The sequence below is a fragment of the Budorcas taxicolor genome, chromosome 1, assembly GCF_023091745.1.
Source record: "Budorcas taxicolor isolate Tak-1 chromosome 1, Takin1.1, whole genome shotgun sequence".
NCBI classification, from domain to species: domain Eukaryota; kingdom Metazoa; phylum Chordata; class Mammalia; order Artiodactyla; family Bovidae; genus Budorcas; species Budorcas taxicolor.
This window is the reverse complement of record NC_068910.1, coordinates 190,633,516-190,658,812: the sequence shown is the minus strand read 5'-3', so window position 1 is coordinate 190,658,812 and position 25,297 is coordinate 190,633,516. Positions and strand designations below refer to the sequence as shown.

The 25,297-nt window shown below is 36.3% G+C and overlaps 1 protein-coding gene across 1 annotated transcript in view; it reads right to left on the bottom strand.

Moving 5' to 3' along the window:
- The window catches only part of XRN1 (5'-3' exoribonuclease 1), a 112,451-nt gene that overhangs the window by 30,223 nt on the left and 56,931 nt on the right, over positions 1–25,297 (bottom strand). The window contains exons 21-30 of the mRNA XM_052650292.1: positions 23,090–23,252; positions 21,996–22,109; positions 19,315–19,413; positions 16,441–16,556; positions 15,802–15,948; positions 8,909–8,998; positions 8,395–8,530; positions 5,460–5,516; positions 5,194–5,326; positions 2,175–2,244 (exon numbers count right to left, since the gene is read on the bottom strand). Coding sequence (XP_052506252.1) covers positions 2,175–2,244; positions 5,194–5,326; positions 5,460–5,516; positions 8,395–8,530; positions 8,909–8,998; positions 15,802–15,948; positions 16,441–16,556; positions 19,315–19,413; positions 21,996–22,109; positions 23,090–23,252 — 1,125 coding nt within the window. The remainder of the gene's footprint in view (positions 1–2,174; positions 2,245–5,193; positions 5,327–5,459; positions 5,517–8,394; positions 8,531–8,908; positions 8,999–15,801; positions 15,949–16,440; positions 16,557–19,314; positions 19,414–21,995; positions 22,110–23,089; positions 23,253–25,297) is intronic.

The window sequence follows — 25,297 nt, the reverse complement described above, 5'->3', positions numbered from 1 at the left end:
TCTTTGGGATTAGAATGAAAACTGATCTTTTCCAGTCCCATGGCCACTGCTGAGTTTTCCAAATTTGCTGGCATACTGAGTGCGGCACCTTCACAGCATCACCTTTTAGGATTTGAAATAGCTCAACTGGAATTTCATCACTGCCTCTAGCTTTGTTCGTAGTGATGCTTCCTAAGGCCCACTTGACTTCACATTCCAGATGTCTGGCTCTAGGTGAGTGATCACACATCATCGTGATTATCTGGGTTGTGAAGATCTTTTTTGTATAGTTCTTCTGTGTATTCTTGCCCCTCTTTTTTATTTTTAATGAATTATTTATTTTAATTGAAGGCAAATTACTTTACAATATTGTAGTGGTTTTTGCCATATATCGACATGAATCAGCCACAGGTGCACATGTGTTCCCCATCCAGAACACCTCTCCCACCTCCCTCCCCATCCCATCCCCCAGGGTCATCCCAGTGCACCAGCCCTGAGCACCCTGTCTCATGCATCAAAACCTGGACTGGCAATCCACTTCATATATGATAATATACACGTTTCAATGCTACCCTCACTAATCATCCTGCCCTCACCTTCTCCCACAGTCTTAAAGACTGTTCTTTACATCTGTGTCTCTTTTGCTGTCTCGCATATAGTGTCATCATTACCGTCTTTCTAAATTCCATATATATGCATTAGTATATTATGTTCTCCAGTGTTCTTGCCTGGAGAATCCCAGGGACAGGGGAGCCTGGTGGGCTGCCGTCTACGGGGTTGCACAGAGTCGGACACGACTGAAGTGACTTAGCAGCAGCATATTATGTTGGTGTTTTTCTTTCTGACTTACTTCACTCTGTATAATAGGCTCCAGTTTCATCCACCTTATTAGGACTGATTCAAATGCATTCTTTTTAATGGCTGAGTAACATTCCATTGTGTATATGTACCACAGCTTTCTTATCCATTCGTCTGCCGATGGACATCTAGGCTGCTTCCATGTCCTGGCTATTGTAAACAGTGCTGTGATGAACACTGGAGTACCCGTGTCTCTTTCAATTCTGGTTTCCTCAGTGCGTATGCCCAGAAGTGGGATTGCTGGGTCGTATTTGCCACCTCTTCTAAATATCTTCTGCTTCTGTTAGGTCCGTACCATTTCTGTCCTTTATTGAGCCCAGCTTTGCATGAAATTTCCCTTGGTATCTCTGATTTTCTTGACGAGATCTCTAGTCTTTCCCATTCTATTGTTTTCCTCTATTTCTTTGCACTGATCACCAAGGAAGTCTTTCTTATCTCTCCTTGCTATTCTTTGGAACTCTGCATTCAAATGGGTATAACTTTCATTTTCTCCTTTGCCAGTTATCCTAACTGCCAGTTATCTTTTCTCCCCTTCAAGGTCAAACTTCTCAAGGGTTAGCTATTTCTTGTCTCCTTTACTACACTGGTTGTTCACTTCTCAAACCATTTCATCCTAGCCTGAATGTCTATAATTTCACTAAAACAAATGACAAAGAGTGATCATGTCTCTCAATTCAAAGAATGTTTCTATTCCTCAAGTTATTTAACCATTAAAAAAATGCAATCTGCTCATGTCACATCTCTGATTTTGATAGCTTCACACTGCTTTAAGGATAAAGACCAAGATACCACAATCCTTAGCATGTCCTGAAAGCAGGTTACCAGTTCCTGCACAGTGTGGTTCTTGTTCTTTTCCCTTACTCTAATCTTACATAGTTGCTGAGGCTGACACACCTGCATTCTTCTAGTCTTTTAAATGAGTGAAAATGTCCTCTGCTGCATATGCTATTCTGTTTTTCTGACCACCTGTTACTACTCTTTCAGTATTTAGTCTTCATGTCCCATTTTAAACATCACTTCAAGAAAGCCTTTCTAGAATGCTCAGAACAGATCACACACTATTATAGACACCTGAACTATTAATACTTCTTCCCAGCACTTGTCACATTTTAATTAAAAAATTATTATTTTTAGTAAGTTAGTTATATCCCTTACTAAAGTGAAAGCTCTGTGAAGGTAGAAACCATGTCTGTCTTATTCACTGTTACAACCCTAGTAACAAGTATGAGTCTCATACATACTAGGAACTGAAATTGTGGACAAAAAAGCAAGTAATGTAAAGCCATTGGCCCTATGGACATATTTACGAAGTGTAATTATCATCTGGAAATACAAACCTTATTGTTAAGCCGCCAGGAAATTCTTCATCAAATAATACTTCAAATAGTACATCAGCTTCTCTATTAGCTGTTTAAAAAAGAGAGATTGAAAAATCATATAATTAAAAAAAATGGAATGTGAGTTTTTGGAGTATTAGAAGCATTCCAATTATCAATACAGATGCAAATGAAAAGAAGATAAGCTCACAGATTCCCTTACTTGTAATAACTTAAAGAAAAATAATACTATTTTAAATGAGATGCTGTGAGAATTAATTATATTTTTATGTTTTTTATATGTTGGAAATTATTCACAAAAAGAGAGTTAATAAAAGAGATAACTCTGGAATTGTAGTTTAGAAGATTTTACAGTTAGACATAGGAAATGGAGATTTGAAGACATGGCAGTAATGAGGGACAGAGAATGGAGAGAAAGGATATATTACTAGATAGAACTGGCAGGAGTTTGTGACCTGTATAGATAAAAAGACTGGGGATGGCAAAGACAACTCCAAGGTTCTGGCAGGAGATGACTTGGTAGATAATGGATGTCAGGATTGAGACATGAGACATGAGAGAAAGACTATGGTACAATAAACCTTAAAGAGGAGCAGAGATGAATAAATGTGGCAGAGAGGATGATGGGAAAGTTTAAATTTACCAAAGTTCCAAGGTAAAGTGAAATCATTAGCTATCATAACATTTGAATTCTAAGCCCAAATTAATCAGAGAGTCTGTCACAGAACTTCACAACAGAATCTTTCTCTCTTCCCACCTCTACCCCCACCCTTTCCATTCCCTTGGTTCTGTTTCTCTGGAGAACCCTGACTAATACCATATCTGATACTATGTTAACCCAGGGTAGGTGCTGGGGGGATATTTCCCTCATTCTCAGCCTTTCATTGTCCAATGGGAAGCAGGCCTGCAGAGTTTACTAATTCTCTCCCGGCAGCTGTATCTTTGGCAGCTGTATCTTTCATCTGACACTTTTACCTAAAATCTAAACCCAAGAAAGTGGGGCTCAATGAGAGGCAAGAGCCTCTTCTGTGAAGGTTTAAGATACACTTTTTAGGTTCCTTTTCTTGTCTGAGGGAGGAGCCACTTACTGAAAAGATTATTGACCAAAGGATTGTTCACCCCTTTAGTGGAGATTTCTATGGAGATGAGGCAGCAGGTTAAGGCAGTAAGACAAATATTCCTCTTTACATTCCATGTCCATGGGATATATGTTTAATAAATGACAATGCTTTTTCCACTCAGTGTAGATACAGCTTTAAAATTCTTCTCTAGACAAAATTCCAACGGTCACTATTACTGACTGGGGTTGTCAGAAGAAAGGAAACTTCTGTTATCATTACTAAGGCCTTTTCAGGACAACCTAATCAGAGTAGACTCCACTAAGCTCAGAATTTGAACTGCCAATATGTGAGGCCGGGAAGACAGCAGCAGGAGGGTTGCTTCAAGACATGCATGTGACCCTTACCATGCTTAGCCTGGGTTTGTTAACCTACTTGACTTTCTTATCTTCATTTTAAGCACCAAAAAACACAACCAAAAAAATTCAAAGAAGAATCAGAGAAGAAAATTCTCTTTTAGAGGTAGAACCCAAGAAGATGTGCAAAATATGGAGAACCAGCGCTCAAAGTTAGAAAAGAATCAGGGGAAGGAGTTCAAATCCCAGCTCTGTCACTTTTTGGGTAAACTCGGGCAAGTCACTTAAACTCTTGGATGACACAATATCAGACTTCCCTAGTGGCTCACTGGTGAAGAATTCGCCTGCCAATGCAGAAGACATGGGTTTGATCCCTGATCCAGGAAGATCCCACATGCCTCAGAGCAACCAGGCCCTGCACAGCTATTGAGCCTGTGCTCTACAGCTGGAGAGCCACAGCTACTGAGCCCATGTGCTGCAACTACTGAAGCCCAAGCACCTAGAGCCCCACAACAAGGAAAGCCACCTCAGTGAGAAGCCCATGCACCACAACCAGAGAGTAGCCCCCACTTGCCACAACTAGAGAAAAGCCCACACAGCAACAAAGACCCAGCACAGCCAAAAATAAATGAAATTATAATAAAAAAGAAATAATATCTACTTCTCAGGTGGATGGGAGGGTTAAATGTAAAAGTGCCCAGCACACTGTTGCCAATAAATAAGCAGTTCTCCTGGGCTCACGGTCTGTCTGCTCTTCCATCTTTCTGGACAGTGAGACCAAGACTGAGTGCCTGGGATATGGAGGGTCAGTGCTGCCGGTGCCCTAGCCTCTAGGTACCTGATGTGTTCCTTTGTGTTGGGTTGACTAGTTTTAGAATCTATATTGCAAAGCTTCTCACTCCAGGCATCCCTTTGAAGAATTTTTAGATTCTTAGCTAATTCTTACCTTTGCTTTCCATACTCATTTTTCCTTTTTTTTTGGTAAAAAACACAGCATAAAATTTATTGTTGTAACCATTTTTAAGTGTACAGTACTATAGTGTTAATTACATGTACATTGTCGCACAACTGTATGTACATTGTTGCACAATGGATTGATAGATTTGTTTTATATACACAATCTAGTTGTATTCATAAAATTCAAATTAACAGGTAAATCTCTTAACTGTAAATAAGCTCATACATCATGTTTGTTTATTTCTCTGTAGAAATCAAGTGATTACAAGGACAATTAAGGCAAAGCCCTGGATACGGTTAGATGAAACCCAACAAAATGTTTGTCTTAGTTTCATGAAAACACATATATGTATTCTCACTAAGCTTTTAGATAATTTTAATGTGTTACACATAAGCTACCAAAGTTTCAGCAGTCTTTCTCCAACTTTCACATCTTTTAATCACTTCCCAGATGATTACACAGATGGAAAAGGAGAATTTCCTCTGAAAACTAAAGCTGGAAAAAAATTAACTAAAACATAAAAGAATTTAGTGTTTTTCCTGATTTACAGTTGCTTTCTGCTTGTATATACGACATACAGTATATATATATATATAAGACATACAGTAGAAATGTAGATGGAGACATATTAAGTATTGAGTTATTACCCCCTTTAATTCCTATGATGGTGCCCCGAAGGCCAACTGGAACGGAAAAGTTCTCTCTCACATTTACAACACGGTCAAAGAGACGAAATTCTGCATCCCTATCAGGAATAACCCCATGTTGCTGTTCCAAAGGCTGAAAAGAAAGATGTAAATATAATTATCAACTCTCATTTAAAATTTTTTCTACTAATATACTGAAAACATTTTGTTCCTTCTGTACTTTCAAAGCAAAACAACAACTCTGAATTCTCTGACAGGAAACTTACTCTGTATAGCAAATGGGGCTTCACTGTCACTCGAACTTTCTTATTATTCTTTCTTTGCTGAGGAAAGAAATTTTAAAAATATTTTTAAAATATTAAAATTAAAAATTATCTCATATTTGCACATGCCTAAATTTTAAAAAGCCAAAAGAAATGAGTAATTTTAAGACTATATGACTTTCTTTAGATGCAAGCAAGGATGAATAAATTAATTCTTGAATCTTTTTAAAGTAAAACTTTTTTGTTGACATATAAGACATACAGAAAAAATTTTAATAAGATAAAAAATGACGGTCTTACTGACAAGTTTCCAACCCAAGGCAGACCAGAAGTACTAATAAAGTACAACTGGCGCCTACGAAAAACAGCAAGAAAGAAAGATATGAGAAGAGATTTAAAGTAGTTTAAAAGAATTGTGCCTGGAAGATTGCATATGAAAATACAACCCATATGCTTAACACATCCCTAGGCATTATTACTATCAATAAAATTATAGCACTGATCAGAAAATATGGCACTCAAACCTGATTATGAGGCAAATTAACAAACAAGCGCATTTTCACTACAGGCCCCAATCCATAGCTACTGAATAAAAAGTTATAGGGAATAACTACTCAAAGTGTGACCGCTTGGGAGCTTGTTAGAAATGCAGAACATCAAGAGCTGCTCATCTGAGAGATACTGACTCAGAATCTGTATTTTAACAAGATCCTCCAGTGATCCATTTGGACATAAAGTTTAACAAGTACTGATCTGAAGGTGGAATCCAGAATGTGTGTTTTTAAAAATACTTCTCCAATAATTTTGATAATTAGCTGAGTTTGGGAACCACTGCCCAATAAGAAAAACTATAGATACTTTTAATCATGACCCTGCATTAAAAAGAAAAGTTTAAATTATATTCAGAATGTTATGTTCATTTTTTAGTTTTTCTCCTTCTTTACCTAATAACACTATAAAACCAAAAAGGGATAAAAAAAAATCACTCATAACTGCTCAGCTTTGACTCACTAACAGGTTTAAAAAAAAAATGCTGTTTTATCTATATGTACACACATTTTTTAAATGCTATCATCAAAATGACAGACTACAACTCTGCATGTGTATCATCGGTTTGCAAAATAAGGGGAGAATATGTAAAACATTTTACAACTCTGCATCCAAATGGGTTCAGCTAAAATTTGGGGACTTAAAAGTTATAAACTTTTGTTAAGTGGAAAACTCATTTCAAAAGTAATGCTGGACAAATAACTCTACATTGAAAGACAATTATTAAAAAGAAATGCAGGTTTTCTATCTCAACTGAATATCATTAACCTTTCAAAATATCAAACTCTTGGCTTCAAGCCTTACATTTTTTTCATAAGAGTCATCTAGTGGTGATTTTTTAGGCTGTATTCACAGCTCTTTAGCACATGACAAAATAATTAAAAAAATAACAGCTAAGTATTATTAAGCATCAGTAATAGCCAGGCATTATTAGAAGGAGTTTATATGTATTAACACAGTTAATTTTTTTTTTTTGAGGACTATATGAGATGGTACTAATTTATTCTTATTTTACCAGTCAGGAAATGCAGGCATGGAAAGGTTAACTATCTTGCCTAAGGTTTTAAGTATTGAAAGAGGGATGGGGGACCAGGGCTTGAGACCCAGTTCTTAACTTACTCTATTAGTTCAAACAACACAGCGCTGTGTGAGCAAAGCAACATTATTTTAATAAAAAGGCAAATGTGTGAAAAATAAAATTGTAAGCTTAGAAAAGGAACATAATTAACCCATTTTTTATTACATTAAGACAGAGAATCAAAATAGATAAAAACAGTTATGCCTACACAGAAGGTTATTAGTTTTTAAAATCAAGACATAAAAAATGAATAGTTTAAGTGGACTTTCAAAAATACACAGTAGCTGAATGAGTCTATCAGTGGGAAAGTGTATTTTAGGAGTGATTCTGTAAAAGTGAAATAAATATAATTTTTATGTTCTGTAAAAAGATGGGAACTTCCCTGGTGGCACAGTGGACAGGAATCCACCTGCCAGTGATGAGAACATGGGTTCAGTCCCTGGTTCAGGACGATTCCACAGGCTGTGGAGCTAGGCATTATGTTCCACGAATACTGAGCTCAAGTGCTGCAACTACTGAAGCCAAGCACCTAGAGCCTGTGCTCCACAGCAAGAGAAGCCACCACAATGCGAAGCCCGTGCACTGCAACCAGGAGTAGCCCCCACTCGCAGTAACTAGAGAAAGCCCATGCACAACAACAAAGACCCAGTGCAGCCAAAGAATAGATAATTAAAATAAAAATGAACTGTATCTTTAAAGAACTTAGAACAGGAAAGAGCTGAGAATTAACCGTATTTCTCAACCACAAACTTTTTATTGATTAGACTCATAAAATATTAATTCTTAAAATCAGAAACAGTCCATGGAATTCTCCAGGCCAGAATACTAGAGTGGGTAGCCTTTCCCTTCTCCAGGGGATCTTTCCAACACAGAGATGGAACCCAGGTCTCCCGCATTGCAGGCGGATTCTTTACCAGCTGAGCCACAAGGGAAGCCCAAGAATACTGGAGTTAAGTGGCCTATCCCTTCTCCAGTGATCTTCTTGACCCAGGAATCGAACTGGGATCTCCTGCATTGCAGGCAGATTCTTTACAAACTGAGATATCAGGGAAGCCCTCAGAAACACTACAAGGACACAAAAATTTAAATGCTATGGGCTTTCTTATATTGACATACATTTATATTTATGTAGACAAACTTGATGGACACTAGAAAAGGCTGGAATACTTTTTAAAATTATAGAATAATTTGATATAATTTAGAATCACTAAATATATGTTTTATTTGACTGAAACAAATTATTTATAGGACAACAAATAGTTCATTTAACTTCAAATCACATCAGTAATCTTCATTAATTGAAAATCATACCTTGCACTTTTCAATTTCTTCTTCAATTTTCTCAACAATAGCTGCATCCAGAATTTGTAAATCACAAGAAGACCGAGACAAAGTACTGACAGGATGTCCTTTCAGCCAAGTAATAATTTCTTGAACTTTCTCAGCACTATATTAAAAACAATAATTTTTTCACATTAATTAAAACTTTCTGAGGACTTATATAAAAAGCTTGATATAAACTTTCTGAAGGCTGTGAATTATAAATGATATAAAATATTTAACTAATCACTATACTTAATTGGGGCTAAATGTAAATATGGACGTTACTTCTCAGTAATTTAAAAAAAAACACAAAAATTAGTTTAAAAGTACTTTACTGATACAAATGAAAGAAAAAATCATTTTAAGATCTTAAAGCAAGAACAAAACAATGCAAAATCTTCCCCCAAAAAAGTAATATAAATTCTTGAGAAACTAACTACTACTTAACAGTGGAACCACGAAGTTGAGCTCTGAGGTGGTGAATCTCATAACTTTTGCTTACCCGTTCTCATTTTCTCCAGGCCAAATGTCATCTTCATAGAACACATCCTCTTGGCTATTTTTGGCTATGTAACTGAATAGCTCTGGAGCTCTAGCCAAAGAAACAAATGACAACACTGCTTTTAAAAATACACATGGCGAATTTCATAAAAACTTCTGATCAAATAATTCTGGGTCTCAAGGGGATATAGTAAATATATTGAGAACTCATTACTATACACACATAAGGGATAGAGACTAAAAGATTGAAGGTATTCCCAGGCCCTCATAAAAAGATGATGGAGAAATGACAATTCATAAATATAATAAACTATTACAATACTTATAAACTTCAGTCACTGATTCTATCCTTCTTGGACTATAATGACAGGTGATAAATATATAAAATAATATGTACAGATTCACAATAAAGCTAGAGTACTTCACAACAGAACGAGTGAAAATCCATTAAAAATTTCTTCTGATAGTCTTCAAAATTCCATTGCTCTCCTAACAGTGTAGCAATACTTCTAAATATATATACCAGACAGAATATATGTGCTTATTTTTGTTCCTTTCCCAGCCCACGAAAAGAATAGTAAAGGATAAAAAAGGGCATGGACCTAGAAGACAGATGAACAAAGAAGCAGAGAATCTGATAGCATATGTGAGTTAACAAAACCTCAGAAACTCAAAACTGAATAGAGAAGTGTGAAATGATTTGACAGATGGGAATAAGCTGTACCCTAAGCTGCCAGAGTGAGAAGTCAACAAGAAGCAAGTTGATGCGAACTGTGGAAGTCTGCAAAAGCTCAGGAGATATGACCTCTGTATGTTTTAGTGCCGCACTATGGGGTGAGGTTTATGAGGCTTTTAGTTGAAAATTTTGTCTAATAAACAGTTAGGCAGTCACCTCTACCTCAGTGTAAATCCTGTAGTTTATTTACGGAGAAGTTGAACAGGGGCTGCTCAAGCCTTGTGTATTCCAGACATGGGAAATTGGATGCAAGGGGCATAAGGAGGAGAGGCTAGGTGCTCTACAGAAAACGGCATCAGTGAGAGTATAACTACTATATATGCCAGTAGGAAGCAGGCTAGGAAGTATAACACCTGTAAGAAGCACTCCCTGAGATGGAGATGAACATGGAGCAAGTTTATTATGTGGTCTGTGAAAACACCTGTGGAAGGGAAGGAAGCAGAACTGGGCACATGTAGAAGTTGGGCTATGGTTCATTCTTAATGAACTCCTTGGCCAGCAGCATAGAGATCTCAAACCAGGATGGCTCCCCAGACTTATTCTGAACTGGGACAATCAGGTTGGCTGAGCCTTTATATCACTTTATTTATTTATTTTAAATTTAAATTTGTTTATTTTAATTGGAGGCTAATTACTTTACAATATTGTATTGGTTTTGCCATACATCAACATGAATCTGCCATGGTGTACATGTGTTCCCCATCCTGAACCCCTCTCCTACCTCCCTCCCCATACCATCCCTCTGGGTCATCCCAGTGCACCAGCCCCAAGCATCCTGTATCCTGCATCGAACCTAGACTGGCGATTCATTTCTTATATGATATTATACATGTTTCAATGCCATTCTCCCAAATCATCCCACCCTCTCCCTCTCCCACAGAGTTGAAAAGCCTGTTCTATACATACGTGTCTCTTTTGCTGTTATTTATTTTTTTAAACATATCTCCTTGTTGATGAGGTACTGGACATGAGGCTATTGCGGGAAAGGGATGTAACTGTAGAAGGCAGTTCTCTTCTGCCAGGCAATTTCTACAGAGGTCTTACTGCTGAGGGCTGAGAGACAGCAGCATTCCTGCTGCACAGCGAATAGATTTTCAGTCCTGAAGAGGCATCTGGGGGTGTATTACAGACTCCACTATGTAATGAGACCCCATTCCTCTCGTTAATTTCCAGAACACTTGAAGTTTGTTTTGTTCTCCACATCTGTCCTCCAAGCAAAACATTGGAGAACACATTTCTGGGAAAACTACTCAGCCCGGCAGAAAAGATATACATATAGGTAGTGATATTTGGAGATGCTCTGCCAAAATAGCCCAATCCCACTGGACAAGCCTTATTGAAGCACATTAAATTTCCAATCAGTTTTTTAACACTGCATACTAAAATATGGTAAGACACTGAAGAACTACCAGGCCAAAAGAAAAAAAAAAAAAAAGCCTCAAAACAAACAAACATCACCCTCCCCCTTGCCCCAAATCTGAAAACACTTTAACATGAAAGGAGGGATCAAATCAAACAGAAAAGAAAAAAAAGAAAAGCAATCTGTAGAAAACAGAAAATATTGAGAACAGAAGAAAATCTAGATTGCTATCACTAGATAATAAAAGATATTTCATTTGTTATAAGAAAAAGATGCTATAAATAAGGAATGTCAGAGAATGAGGACACTCTTTTAGAAATTAAAAATGGTTAAAGAAAAATAAAAAATGGTATCAGTTAAAGGTGAAGAAATCTCCCATAGAGTAGAACAGGAGTATAACACTATAGAAAATGGATAAGAAGAGATAAGAAAATTAGGAGAATTAATCCTGTAGGTCTAACATCTATCAAAAGGAATCCTGGAAAGAAAACCACAAAATGGTGACAAGGAAATTATCAAAGAAATAATACAAGCAAGTTTCTTGGAATGGAAGGGCATCAGTTTCAAGTCTGAAAGGGCTGAACAGCAAAATGAAAGAAAAATGACACACCATCGCATTATTAAACAGCTTGGTAATGGAATATTCTAGAAAGTTTTCAGAAAATGAAAACAGATCATCCATAAAGATTCAGAATCAGAATGGCACAAGACTTCTTGACAGCAAAGGAAACAAGAGAATGAAGCAGTGCTTTTCAAATTCTGAACGAAGAGAATATCCAATCTAGGACTCTAGACCAAGTTGAGCTATCAGTGAAGTATCAGGGAGGTTTGAAGAAATGTCCAGACACGCAAGCTTTCTTAGGAAGCTACCTGCATATATCAAGTTGAAAAGTCAAGAAAAAGCAGGCTAAATATGGCATTTTAAAAGAAATATGGAGGTAAATAGAAGAAATAATCTAAATTTTCAGATGGTAATTTGGGGTTGAAATGTATCCCCTCCATCCCTCTCAAATAAAAGTTTCAACTCCTAGTACCTCAGAATGTGACTTTACTGTGAAATAGGTTTTTTTTAAAATGTCTTTTTTTAAATAAACTGAAGTATAGTTGATTTACAATGTTGTACCAGTCTCTGCTGTACAGCAAAAAGATTCAGTTATAAATATATAAATATATATATATATATATATATACACACACACACATTATTTTGTATATTCTTTTCCATTATGGTTTATCACAAGATAGGAATATAGTTCCCTGTGCTATTAGGACCTTGTTGTTTACCCATTCTAAATGTAATAGTTTGCATCCACCAACCCCAAATGCCCAATCCATCGCTCTCTCTCCCTCCTCCCCCTTGGCAATCACAAATCTGTTCTCTATTTTTTTATGCTTTTTTAAAAATTGAAGATTTACAATGTTGTACCAATCTCTGCTGCAAAGTGACTTAGTTATAAACATACATACGTTCTTTTTTTATATTCATTTCCATTATGGTTTATCACAGGATACTGAATACATGAAATAGGGTTCTAAAAAAAGTAATCAAACTAAATGTCATTCAGTTCAGTTCAGTTCAGTTCAGTCACTCAGTCGTGTCCAACTCTTTGCGACCACACGAATCACAGCACGCCAGGCCTCCCTGTCCATCACCAACTCCCGGAGTTCACTCAGACTCACGTCCATCGAATCGGCGATGCCACCCAGCCATCCCATCCTCTGTCGTCCCCTTCTCCTCTTGCCCCCAATCCCTCCCAGCATCAGAGTCTTTTCCAATGAATCAACTCTTCTCGTGAGGTGGCCAAAGTATTGGAGTTTCAGCTTTAGCATCAGTCCTTCCAAAGAACACCCAGGACTGATCTCCTTTAGAATGGACTGGTTGGATCTCCTTGCAGTCCAAGGGACTCTCAAGAGTCTTCTCCAACACCACAGTTCAAAAGCATCAATTCTTCGGTGCTCAGCTTTCTTCACGGTCCAACTCTTACATCCATACATGACCACTGGAAAAACCATAGCCTTAACTAAACGGACCTTTGTTGGCAAAGTAATGTCTCTGCTTTCGAATATGCTGTCTAGGTTGGTCATAACTTTCCTTCCAAGGAGTAAGCATCTTTTCATTTCATGGCTGCAATCACCATCTGCAGTGATTTTGGAGCCCCCCAAAATAAAGTCTGACACTGTTTCCACTGTTTCCCCATCTATTTCCCAAGAAGTGAGATGGGACCAGATGCCATGATCTTTGTTTTCTGAATGTTGAGCTTTAAGCCAACTTTTTCACTCTCCTCTTTCACTTTCATCAAGAGGCTTTTTAGTTCCTCTTCACTTTCTGCCATAAGGGTGGTGTCATCTGAGGTTACTGATATTTATCCCAGCAATCTTGATTCCAGTTTGTGCTTCTTCTAGCCCAGCGTTTCTCATGATGTACTCTGCATAGAAGTTAAATAAGCAGGGTGACAATATACAGCCTTGACGTACTCCTTTTCCTATTTGGAACCAGTCTGTTGTTCCATGTCCAGTTCTAACTGTTGCTTCCTGTCATTAGGATAAGCCCTAATCCAATATAACCAGTGTCCTTATAAAAGGGGAAATTTTCACAAAGAGGTAGACACAAACAAAGGAAAGATGATATGCAGCAAGTGAAAGTGAAGTCGCTCAGTCGTGTCCGACTCTTTGCAACCCCATGGACTGTAGCCTACCAGGCTCCTCCGTCCATGGGATTTTCCAGGCAACAGTACTGGAGTGGACTCCCATTTCCTTCTCCAGGGGATCTTCCCAACCCAGGGATGGAACCCAGGTCTCCTGGATTATAGACAGATGCTTTACCGTCTGAGCCACCAGGGAAGTCCTGGATATGCAGCAAAGGAAACCATAAACAAAACAAAAAGATAACCCACAGAATGGGAGAAAATATTTGCAAACAAAGTGACTGACAAAGGATTAATCTCTAAACTACACAAAAAGTTCACATAGCTCTATGTTAGAAAAACAAACAACTCAATAAAAAAAATGTGCAGATCTATGAGAAATATATACATTTCTCCAAAGTAGAAACACAGATGGCCAAAAGGTACATGAAAATATGTTCAATAGTGCTAGAGAAAGTGTGCAGAAAGGGGTCCCCCTCCTACACTGTTGTTGGGAATATAAACTGATACAACCACTATGGTGAACAGTATGGAGGTTCCATGAAAGACTAAAAATAGAATTACTATCTGATCCAGCAATCTCACTCCTGGGCCAGTATCTTGAGAAAAACATAATCCAAAAAGATAAATGCACCCCAATGTTCACCACTGCACTCTTATTTACAATAGCCAAGACATGGAAGCAATGGAAATGTCCATCGGCAGAAGAATGGATAAAGAAGATGTATACATATATTCAATGGAATATTACTCAGCCATAAAAAGGTGTGAAATAATGCCATTTACAGCAACATGAATTGACCTAGATTATCATACTAAGTGAAATCAGACAGAGAAAGACAAATATAATATGATATCACTCATATGTGGAATCTAATTTTAAAAAAATGAGACAAATGAACTTATGTATTTGTATATTATACAAATGTACAAAACAGAAACAGACTTTCAAACACAAACTTATGATTACCAAAGGGGAAATGTGGGGGACAAGAATAAATCAGGAGCTTGGGAAGAACACACATACACTACCATATATAAGACAGATAACCAACAAGGACAGAGGAGCCTGGTGGGCTACAGTTCATAGGGTCGCATAGAGTTGGACACAACTCAAGTGACTCAGCACGCATGCATAACCAACAAGGACATATTACATAGCACAAGGAACACTATTCAATATTCTGTGATAACCTATAAGGGAAAAGAATGTAAAAAAGAATGAATATATATATGTTTTAATATAACTGAATCACTTTGTTGTATACATGAAAGACAATGCTGTAAATTAACTATACTCCAATAAAATTAAAAGAAAAAGATGATATTAAGACACAGGGAGAAAAACCACGTGAAGATGGAGGACTGGGATAATACAGCTATAGGCTAAGGAACAAAACTTATGAGGCTGTAAGAAGCTAGGAGGGAGGCATGGACAGTTCCTTCCCTAGCACCTCCAGGGGAGGTATGGCCCTACCAACACCTTGATTTTGGACTCCGGTCTCCAGAACTGTTGAGACAATAAATTCCTGTCATTTTAAGCCACGCAGTTTGTGGTAGTTTAGCAAAGCAGCCCTAGGAAACTAATGATTCTCAAATACGAAAGAGTTAGAAACCAGTGAAACAATGGAGAGAACATTCAATCATTTAACAGAAATAAGAGATATTTCCTGTAAATCTTTGACACTGAATAAACTCAGTAAATCCTGGTACTCAGATTTCTCACTTTTATACTGAGGAGTTGAGACCTGTTGATTTCTCAGACTGTTTCAGTAATAAAAATCGATAATTCTACGATAAAATCAACTGTCCAGCTGCAGTTTTAAGAAAATTCACTATGCCAAGGGTTGTTGTGTTTATACATATCAATTTTATTACTAGTGACACAGACATTTAGACTAGTGAAAAATTTATGACAGTAAGTAAAATAGATTTTTAATTAAAGGGAGGGCCATTCTCATTAACTTTTTCCATGGTGAATAATTTAAGTACAGTATTTCCCACTCTGTTTTAGTTTATAACACTCCATGACATTAAATTAATTTATATGTATCATGTTTTACTAAAGGAAACACTTTCCTTATCAGCAAGGCAAAATCCTTATCACATTCCTGTTTTTGGATGCCTAGTAGGATCGTGCCATAGGAACTTACCTCTCCAAGTACTCTGCAAGAAGTTGTTCTGCTGCAGATGAATACATCCATTCGTTTCCAACTTTCTTAGTATATCCAGGTACCTCCTCATTTTTTTTGTTGAATTTGAGATTCAAACCCACATTTGCTTTATGGTCTCCATGAGGGCTGAATTTAAACCACACACACACATACACACAAAAGTTTTAAAATTTTGTTCAAAGAATACAAAGCTTTGCTTTCAATTTTTAGAAAAGTTTTCTATGTTTTAGTTATCACGGTTATTTCCAAAGTAGTAGAAGTAGAAAAACTAGAGGAAAGGCTTCAAAACCCAAGTTAACAAAGCATATAAACAGATTATATAATTAGAGAGGAGAATGAAACAGGAAAATTCAGGGAAATATATTATGAGATTCACACACACCTTCTGATACCTTTTTTCAAGGTTCAATTTGTTAGCTGCTAAAAATAAGAACTGTCTTTCCAACCACCTATAGCATGTGCCATTTAGATGAAAGATCACCATCAGAGGATTTATACGTATTTTTTAAGGAAAATTCAAAGCAATGAGCGAAAATAAATACTGAAATATTAACCATTTTATTTTTATCATTTATTTTTTTCTGCCACTTTAAGTAAATTTCTCTAACATAAACTTACTTTCTCCTAGATCCTCTTCCAATAAAAATACTTCCTGTAAACCTTGAAACAAGGTATCCACTCACTCCAAGGCGACTGGCCAACACATATCCTGGGTTGTACTTTATAGAATATTTCTTTAAATATAAAAACAAAAAAGTCAATTATGGAAACACAAAGCATTAAAACAGTATATCTTTACCTTTAAAATCTGGAGACAATCAAGACATTACTAACATTTTGGACTGTGGCAATGAAAAGATTCTTAAAAAAGTAAGTGACCTATTTTCCCATCCCACCCCATCACCAACTTTTTTTAAAGAGGATTTATAGGTAGAATTTTTCTGCTTTTTTCTATCCTTAAAGGACAGGATTCCCAAGGATGGATGAAAGGGGGAGGAAATAACACAGTTTGTGAAACTGTCTCAAGACATAAATGCTACTATAAGTACTAAATGGCAAGTTCTATAGGTGAGAACTAGTTTTAAAAAATTACTTTTAAGAAGGACCTGGCAAAGTACTTGGGACAAAATGAGGTCTTGATAATTACAACGGTGAATTAAAACATGAGTATGTCATCAAAATAGTTGCTACTGAGCAAAACTGAGTGCCCTTCATATGTGGATATACGTAATATTTATTTCTCCTAATCATTAATTATCATATGAAAATAACAAGTATGCAGAAGCTCATAATAGCATTGTTAATATAATTCAGTCAATGAAATGTAACCTTAATTTATGTATTTAGGGGAAGAAACTATGAAGATAGTCAAAATAAAAAAAACTATCAGATCATATAATTTTTAACCCCAGGAAGCAAATTATTCACACATTCAGTACCAATGATGGTAAGCTATCATATACTACTAACATCATGTGTACAATAATACACACATACTTATTTTATATAGATTTCATATACTATATTCTTATAAATGAATATATAAATACAATAAATGCTATATTTATTAATAAATTATATAATTATTTTATATTCTTATTTCATGGGAATATAAGGATAGTTTATCAAAAGTAAAGCAAAATTTCCAGAGATTCGTAAGGAATTATTTTCCACCATTATTTTTTTTTAATGATCATGTCTATAGGCACTTGAGACACACAGTCTTTTTTTTTTTTAAAGTCACTCAGTCATGTCCGCCTCTTTGTGACCCCATGGACTATACAATCCTTGGAATTCTCCAGGGATTGAACCCAGGTCTCCTGCATTGTAGGCGGATTCTTAACCAGCTGAGCCACCAGGGAAGCCCCAAAATACTGGAGTGGGTAGCCTCTCCCTTCTCCAGCAGATCTTCCCGACCCAGGAATCGAACGAGGGTCTCCTGCATTGCAGGCAGATTCTTTACCAACTGAGCTACTAGGGAAGTCCCATAATGTCACTATCACAATACATTAATATGCTAGTAAAGAATGCAACACAATTTTTCCATCAAAATCATTATCAGATTTAGAAATAATACAAACAAATCAAGTAATGCTTTCCAGAATAGAAAGGAAGAATTAAGGCAGTAGTTCTCTATCACAGACGGTAGTGCTTTTTGAATAAGCATCTGAAAACAATAAATGACAGGCTACAGGTACTTAGTGTCCAGGGACCAAGGATGCCAACTGTCCTGCTACATATAGGGCAGTCCTCTTTAACACAGTTGATCCACTCAGAAAATAATTAGTACTCCTTTTGAGAAGTACTGGGTTATAGTATGGTTAAAATTAATTAAATCACCACAAATATCCTAGTATATGTAAAATAAGAAGTAGAGAAAGGTTTGAGTGAAAGTTAAAGAAAGAAAATACATTGGAGAGGGCATGCCTAGCAACACTGTACCCTTAGAACTGGGCAGGCTGTTTCAGATCTAGAAAAACCCAAGGATGAAGCAACAGAAGCTCTTCTACCTCCACTGGCTCCCAAACAAAGCTCCAGTTTCTTCATTTAAAGGTTCACTTTCCTGATTTCCTGACTACGACTTCTGAATGATTTCTCCAAAAGAGACCCCATGGCAAGATTTTAGGGCCTTCTCTGCTCTCTATTAGCATCCTCACATGTATGCTAATAACTAATGCCTTAAATTCATTTCACAGTAAATAAAATTTTAGATTTTACCACTAGTGAAAATAAAATATAAGTCGCTGAGGGTCAGACACGACTGAGCGACTTCCCTTTCACTTTTCACTTCCATGCATTGGAGAAGGAAATGGCAACCCACTCCAGTGTTCTTGCCTGGAGAATCCCAGGGATGGGGGAGTCTGGTGGGCTGCCGTCTATGGGGTTGCACAGAGTCAGACACGACTGAAGTGACTTAGCAGCAGCAGCAGCAGCAACAACTGGCTAAATGTGAATTAATTTCAGTCAAGTTAATTATCTAATCAATCAGTATGAACAAATGACAGATACCAGGATTATCATCTTATTTTAAAAGGGAAAAATAAAAGAATGCCATGAACTTAAGTGCAGTTTCTAATTTTCTCCAGGGACTGTTCATCTTTAGCTGAATAGAGATGCATAACCTTTGCAAGAAGGTCATTTTTCACTTGTAACTAAAAGTTCAGGCTTTAATTATGAAAGGCTTTAAAAAAAAACCCTATCTATTCCCCGTATACTAATCAATGTGCCACTTACAAGCTTGAACAAAATAACCCATAACAACTATTACAGATTAATAATAGGATTTCAGCTGTTTTTTCCCTCCCAAAGATCTGCATGAAGTTTTGAGCACAGATGCCATACTTATTTTAAAATAATACTAGAGGCAACTGTGAGAGAATTTAATCAGTGTTAAATAAAATATTTGCAATGACTCAAAGGAGGTACCAAAAATATCCTTCTAACATTTTACAAGTTAATTCTAGATTAAACAATATGGACTATTATACTCACATGCTGGTTTTGTATTAAAGCATCAAGATTGGGTTCACATGGAATGCTGAAAACCACACGAATTCTGCCTTCTGTAATCACATCCCCTGAATCCTGAACCTTAGAAGAAAAAAAAAAAAATCACAATATATTTGAGTCTCTTTCATTACATTTTATTTACTTATTTTTCTACTTATTTGAACAGTGTTTATTATTTCTGAAATACAGTAAAACAAGGTGGATAGTGGAAATTTTCTTGGAACTTGTAAGTGAATGTGCTTGTATTATAAATTTGAGTCACTGTACTTTGCTTTAAGCAGTTGTTAACCAGTCTTTTATTAAAAAAAAAAAAACTTCAATTTGCAAATAAGTTCAAACTACCGAAAAGTTGCAAAAATAAAAACAAGTCAAAGAACATTTATCCAGATTCACCTATTATCAGCATTTTACTAACGTTTGTGCTCTGTGTGTATTTGTGTGATTCCGTACTCAGTCACTAAGTTGTGTCCAACTCTTTGTGACCCCAAGGACTATAGCCCAACCAGGCTCCTCTGTTCATGGGACTTCCAAGGCCAGAATACTGGAGTGGGTTGCCATTTCCTTCTCCAGGGGATCTTCCTGACCCAGGAATAGAACCCAGGTCTCCTGCTTGGCAGGAGGATTTTTTACTGCTGAGTCCCTGGGGAGCCCCATTTACATACACACAATTACTTTTCGGAAATTTCTGAGGGTATATTATATATATCATATATGGGCTTCCCTGGTGGCTCATGGTAGGGAATCTGCCTACAGTGCAGGAGACCCTTGGATCAGGAAGATCCCCTAGAGAAGGGAATGGCAAATCACTCCAGTATTCTTGCCTGGAGAATTCCATGGACAGAGGAGCCTGCAGGATGCATACAGTCCAATGGGTTGCAGAGTTGGACATAACTAAGCGACTAACACTTTCACCATGTGTGTATTTACATGTACATAATTACTTTTTGGAAATTTCTGAGAGTGTATTATATACGTATCTGTAACCACGAAATATTTTGGTAAATAAGAAGAAGGATATTGTATTATATTACCATAGTATAGTTATTAAGTACATAAACTTATGACAAATACTTTAATTTACTGCCTGTATATCAATTTTGTCTGTTGACCTAAAAATGAGTATATTTATAGAAAACTCTTTTTTCTACCACAGGACCAAGCAAGGATCAGATATTGCATTTTGTTGTTATTATCTCTTTAGCCTCCTTTAATCTAAAATTTACCCAGAGTGCCTTTTATATACTAACTTTTCAAATAATATATTTCATTCCTCCCTCTCTACTCTGTGTTTTAAAAAAAAGTTCTACAATTTGGAGTTTTCTAGTGCTTTTTTGTGATTAGGTTAATGTTATATATTCTCAGCCAGAAGAGTGCACGGAAAATATGTCCTTTGTAGGACATCCCGTCTGGAGGTACGGAATATTCATCTGTCCCTCAATGATATTAATATTAATCATAAAATCAAGATGTTGCTCAACTTCTTAACTGTACAATGATAGTTTTTTAGTTTTTTGTTTTCCCTGCAACTAAATTAACAACCTGTGGGGAGACATTTTCTAAGACCATAAAAATATCTTGTTCCTGGATCAAAGGCTCCCCTTAGATTTATCTTCCAATGACTGTTGCCTGATCCAACCTGAATCACAATGCATGTTAAACGGTGGTTTTCCAACTCCCTCACTCCCTCCACAATTATCCTTGAAATAATACTAGAAGCAAAAGCTCTTCCCCTCCCCATTCGTTTATCTATTTCTTATCACTATGGAATCATGCATTCCTAATGATTTATAATTAACATTTACTTGATTAATTTAGTACTTAAACATTTGGCCAGTAGGAGGCTCTTCAACCTGGTTCCTGTGTTTATGTGATATGCTCACATCAATCTTGTGAATACTTCCTTGCTTTCCTGCATAACTAGAGGTTCTAGGCTCATTTTGAACTTATTCTGCCCCAGCCCTGTATTCAGCCTTTTCTTTGAGAAGCCTCATTCCTTTTATTGGGATATGGTGTTAGAGATCAAGATCAACATGTTACATGGTACCACGGTCTCTTTGCTTCCAATTCTTAAAGCAAATAGAGCCAGAAAATATATTTCTGTATTGAGACATATACATTTATGCATCTACAAATATACACACATAGATATATATACACACATGCCTATATACATACCTATAAATCTTTTAAGGTATTTTAGTAATCATGAGTTCACATTACTAGCCCCAATTTTAATCTTTCCTCACAAGTTCTTTCTTGCATTCTCCTGTTCTATACATGCATGTACCTCTTCTCATGTGAGAGGTGGAGTTCCCCAAAACATCAACACATATATAAATTCATCATAATTTACATAATTTAAATACATAATAATACATCTAAAATAATTTCAGAACTGCCTCATGCATGCTACCACAATAAATAAACCTACAAAAAGGAGATCAGAATCTGAATTCTTTTTCCATCACCTCCTGATTTCAATGTGTTCAACACTAAAAATATACAGCCAAATACTGTGCTTATAAATTAGATGAATAAATTTTTTCTTATTTTTCCCATTCAGTATTACATTTTTACTTTACACCTAAATGAAGAGAAGTTAAATAATTGTATTAACTTGAAACCAGGAAGAATTTTAATTAGTAATAATAACAGAAACTAACCTCCCCAGTGCATCCATAGTAGGGTGTTCCCAGCATAAAGACCATACTTCTAGGAGGAAACAAGTCATCCAATGTTTTTATACTGGAGAAACGGGAGTCAAAAGCTCGGATGTCCTATGTAGAATGAAATATAAAAGTAAGTCATCATGGTCAAAATTTCTATAGATTGCATATCAGGATTTTTTTCCTATGGGGTTATGACTATGTGGGCCACAAATGTCAAATGTAAAGATTTTCTACATAACAATATTAGAAATGAAATTTTATCACCTAATATGCCAGACACTCTTCTAGGTACTTCACACATTTATTAGCTCATTTCATCCTCAAGACAACCCTCTGTAGCAAAGACCATTACTAGACCCACTTTATAGATGAGGAAACTAAAGCATGGAAAGAGGCGATCTTGTCTTAGGTTATATAGCTAAGAAATAAACTCAGTCGGTGCTCTTACTCACTATGCTACACTGCTGCTGCTGCTGCTAAGTCACTTCAGTCATGTCTGACTCTGTGTGACCCCATAGACGGCAGCCCACCAGGCTCCCCCGTCCCTGGGATTCTCCAGGCAAGAACACTGGAGTGGGTTGCCATTTCCCTCTCCAATGCATGAGTGAAAAGTGAAAGTGAAGTCGCTCAGTCGTGTACAACTCTTAGCGACCCCATGGACTACAGCCCACCAGGCTCCTCCGTCCATGGGGTTTTCCAGGCAAGAGTACTGGAGCGGGGTGCTACTGCCTTCTCCGTATGCTACACTATTTCCTCCAAATTACGTTATTGCTACATGCTTTAAAAAAACTTGGTCCCCTCACAACATCTAAGATTAGAAACACAACAGCAATAAATTTACTAATTTATTTAAAGCAAGATTTTTTTAAGGATAAAAATAAATAAATACAAAAGACAAGTTTCCTAGACATACCCAGAATGAGTGTCTGAGCATGTTATACTCCTTTTAAAGACCATAGTATCTTGCAAATTACATTAAATAACAGTATCAATTATATATTGTTGCATATTAATATGATTTAGTCTTTTATGTATACAGTGTACAACAGTGTACATTAAGATAAGATGGAGAACTGATGGAGACTTACTTTGACAATGGTTTGATAAACAAATGGAAGAACTTGTTTTGACCACTGTTTCTCTAGACGGACTTCTCCATTTTGATTTATTTGATATTTACGACCTGTGAGTAACTGACCATATACAACTGCAGATGTTTCATTTATTATTATTCCTTTTCTTCTCAGGTAGCTCAAAGAAAAAATAAAAAAGAAACAAAGTTGTGTACGAGTGTATATACATTCTATAATGATAGTCAACATTAAACCACCAACTCATAATCAAATCCGTAAATAAATTTTAAATAAATATGCTAGTAGTTCTGAGTACCTAATAAGACTTTTTACACTATTCTGTGGCTACCCTTACCAAAGTCTGTAAGATTAAATGAGAACTCAGAGAGTTATAAGAAACGCCTACATTTCATAACCACTAGGCTGGCTATTACAAAAAGCAGCTAAAACAAGAATGGTGGAAAGGATATGGAGAAGCTGAAACACTTGTACACTGCTGATGGGAATGTTAAATGGTGCAGCCACTGTGGAAAACATTTTTGACAGTTCCTCAGAAAGTTAAACACAGAACTGCTAAACAGCCCAGCAATTTCACTTTTAGGTATATAACCAAAGAACTGGAAACACGTCATCAAATAAATATTTATAGACCAATGCTCATAGCAGTGCTATTCACAATAGCAAAAAGGTGGAAAGAAACCATATGTCCACCAACAGATGAACGCATAAACAAAAGGTGACACATACATACAATCAAATATTTGCCCATAAAAAGAAGTAAGTACTGATATACTACAATGTGTATGAACTCCCTAAACATGCTATGTGAAATCAGCCAGATAGAACAGGTCACATATTATGTGATTCCATTTATATGAAATATCCAGAATAGGGGAATCTAAAAAGACAGCAAATAGAGATTGACAGGGAGAGGCATTCAGTGGGCCTTTTCAGCCTAAACCAGCGGCTGGCAAGCTACGGTCATGGGCCAAATTCAGACTGCTCCCTGTTTTTATAAATAAATTTTATTCAAACAGTCATTCATTTATTTAATGTCAATGGCTGCTTTTGTGATACAACAAGAGTTGAGTAGTTATAACAAAAACTATAAAATTCACAAAACCTAAAGTATTTACTCTCTAGCCTTTACAGAAAAAGTTTGCTGATCCTTTCTCAGCTTGATTTTTTAGCTCACTGATTCAGTCTTCAGTATGCCCATATAATACTTAGAACATCTACTGAACTAATTATAAAAATCACAATTTTAATTTTTGTATACATGCTTATACTTAAATATATGTATTATATAATATGTCTTATAGTTATATACATAGTATGCAGTTTAATAACATTACTATATTTTTTTTTTATACCAAAATTTAAATTATGCTGTAAAAGCAAGATGTGTTCCCTATCCTTATGGAGCATACATTCATGAAAAGAGTCATTAGAGTAATCACACTCATAAATCTATTAACATGATTCTATTTATGAGCTATAAAATAAAATTCAGAATACTGTGAGCTATGACAAGGGTATCTAACTTACACTACTGGGAGGCAAAAAATGCTCTACTTTTCCCTCTTACAGCTATGTTTATCTCCTTTTATGCTAGATAGCTTTTCATGGTCGTTTTAAATTTTTCCTGTTTAATAATTTTAGAATAAGGATATTATGGCCTGGTATTAGCTTCTAAATTATAGAAGAGGTATCTTCTTGAGTTCTCATTTATCAATAGATGCTATTATAGTTTAAACAGGAGGACTCATGGATGTACATTTATAACAACACTTTATGTGCCCCTGCCAGTTTTTATTACTCTATCTTGATTTAAGGAATTCCAGTGTTTGGATGGACACTGAAGTGACTCAGCAGCAGCAGCAACAGCAGCAGCGTTTGGATGAAAAAAGAGAGGTACTGTTAGAGTGGGATCATGGGACGCAAAACATCCTGAAAATCCAGGGTTAGCTTCTTTGTTACTTAGTTGGTATACAACTTGCATTTCTGAATTCAGGGGCATAAGGGGTTTGGATATAGGGAAGACAGAAGAGTAGGGAGGAGGGAAGGGTGAAAAACAAAGGGGAGTATTCCATCTTATTACTTACATGTGGGCAAGAAACTCATAACCTTATGGTTGGTAAAATGAATGCTGAAATTCAGGCAACTTATTAACTGTATTCCTAGGGTAAGTGATTATGTCTTTCCTTCCTTCCTTTCTTTTTC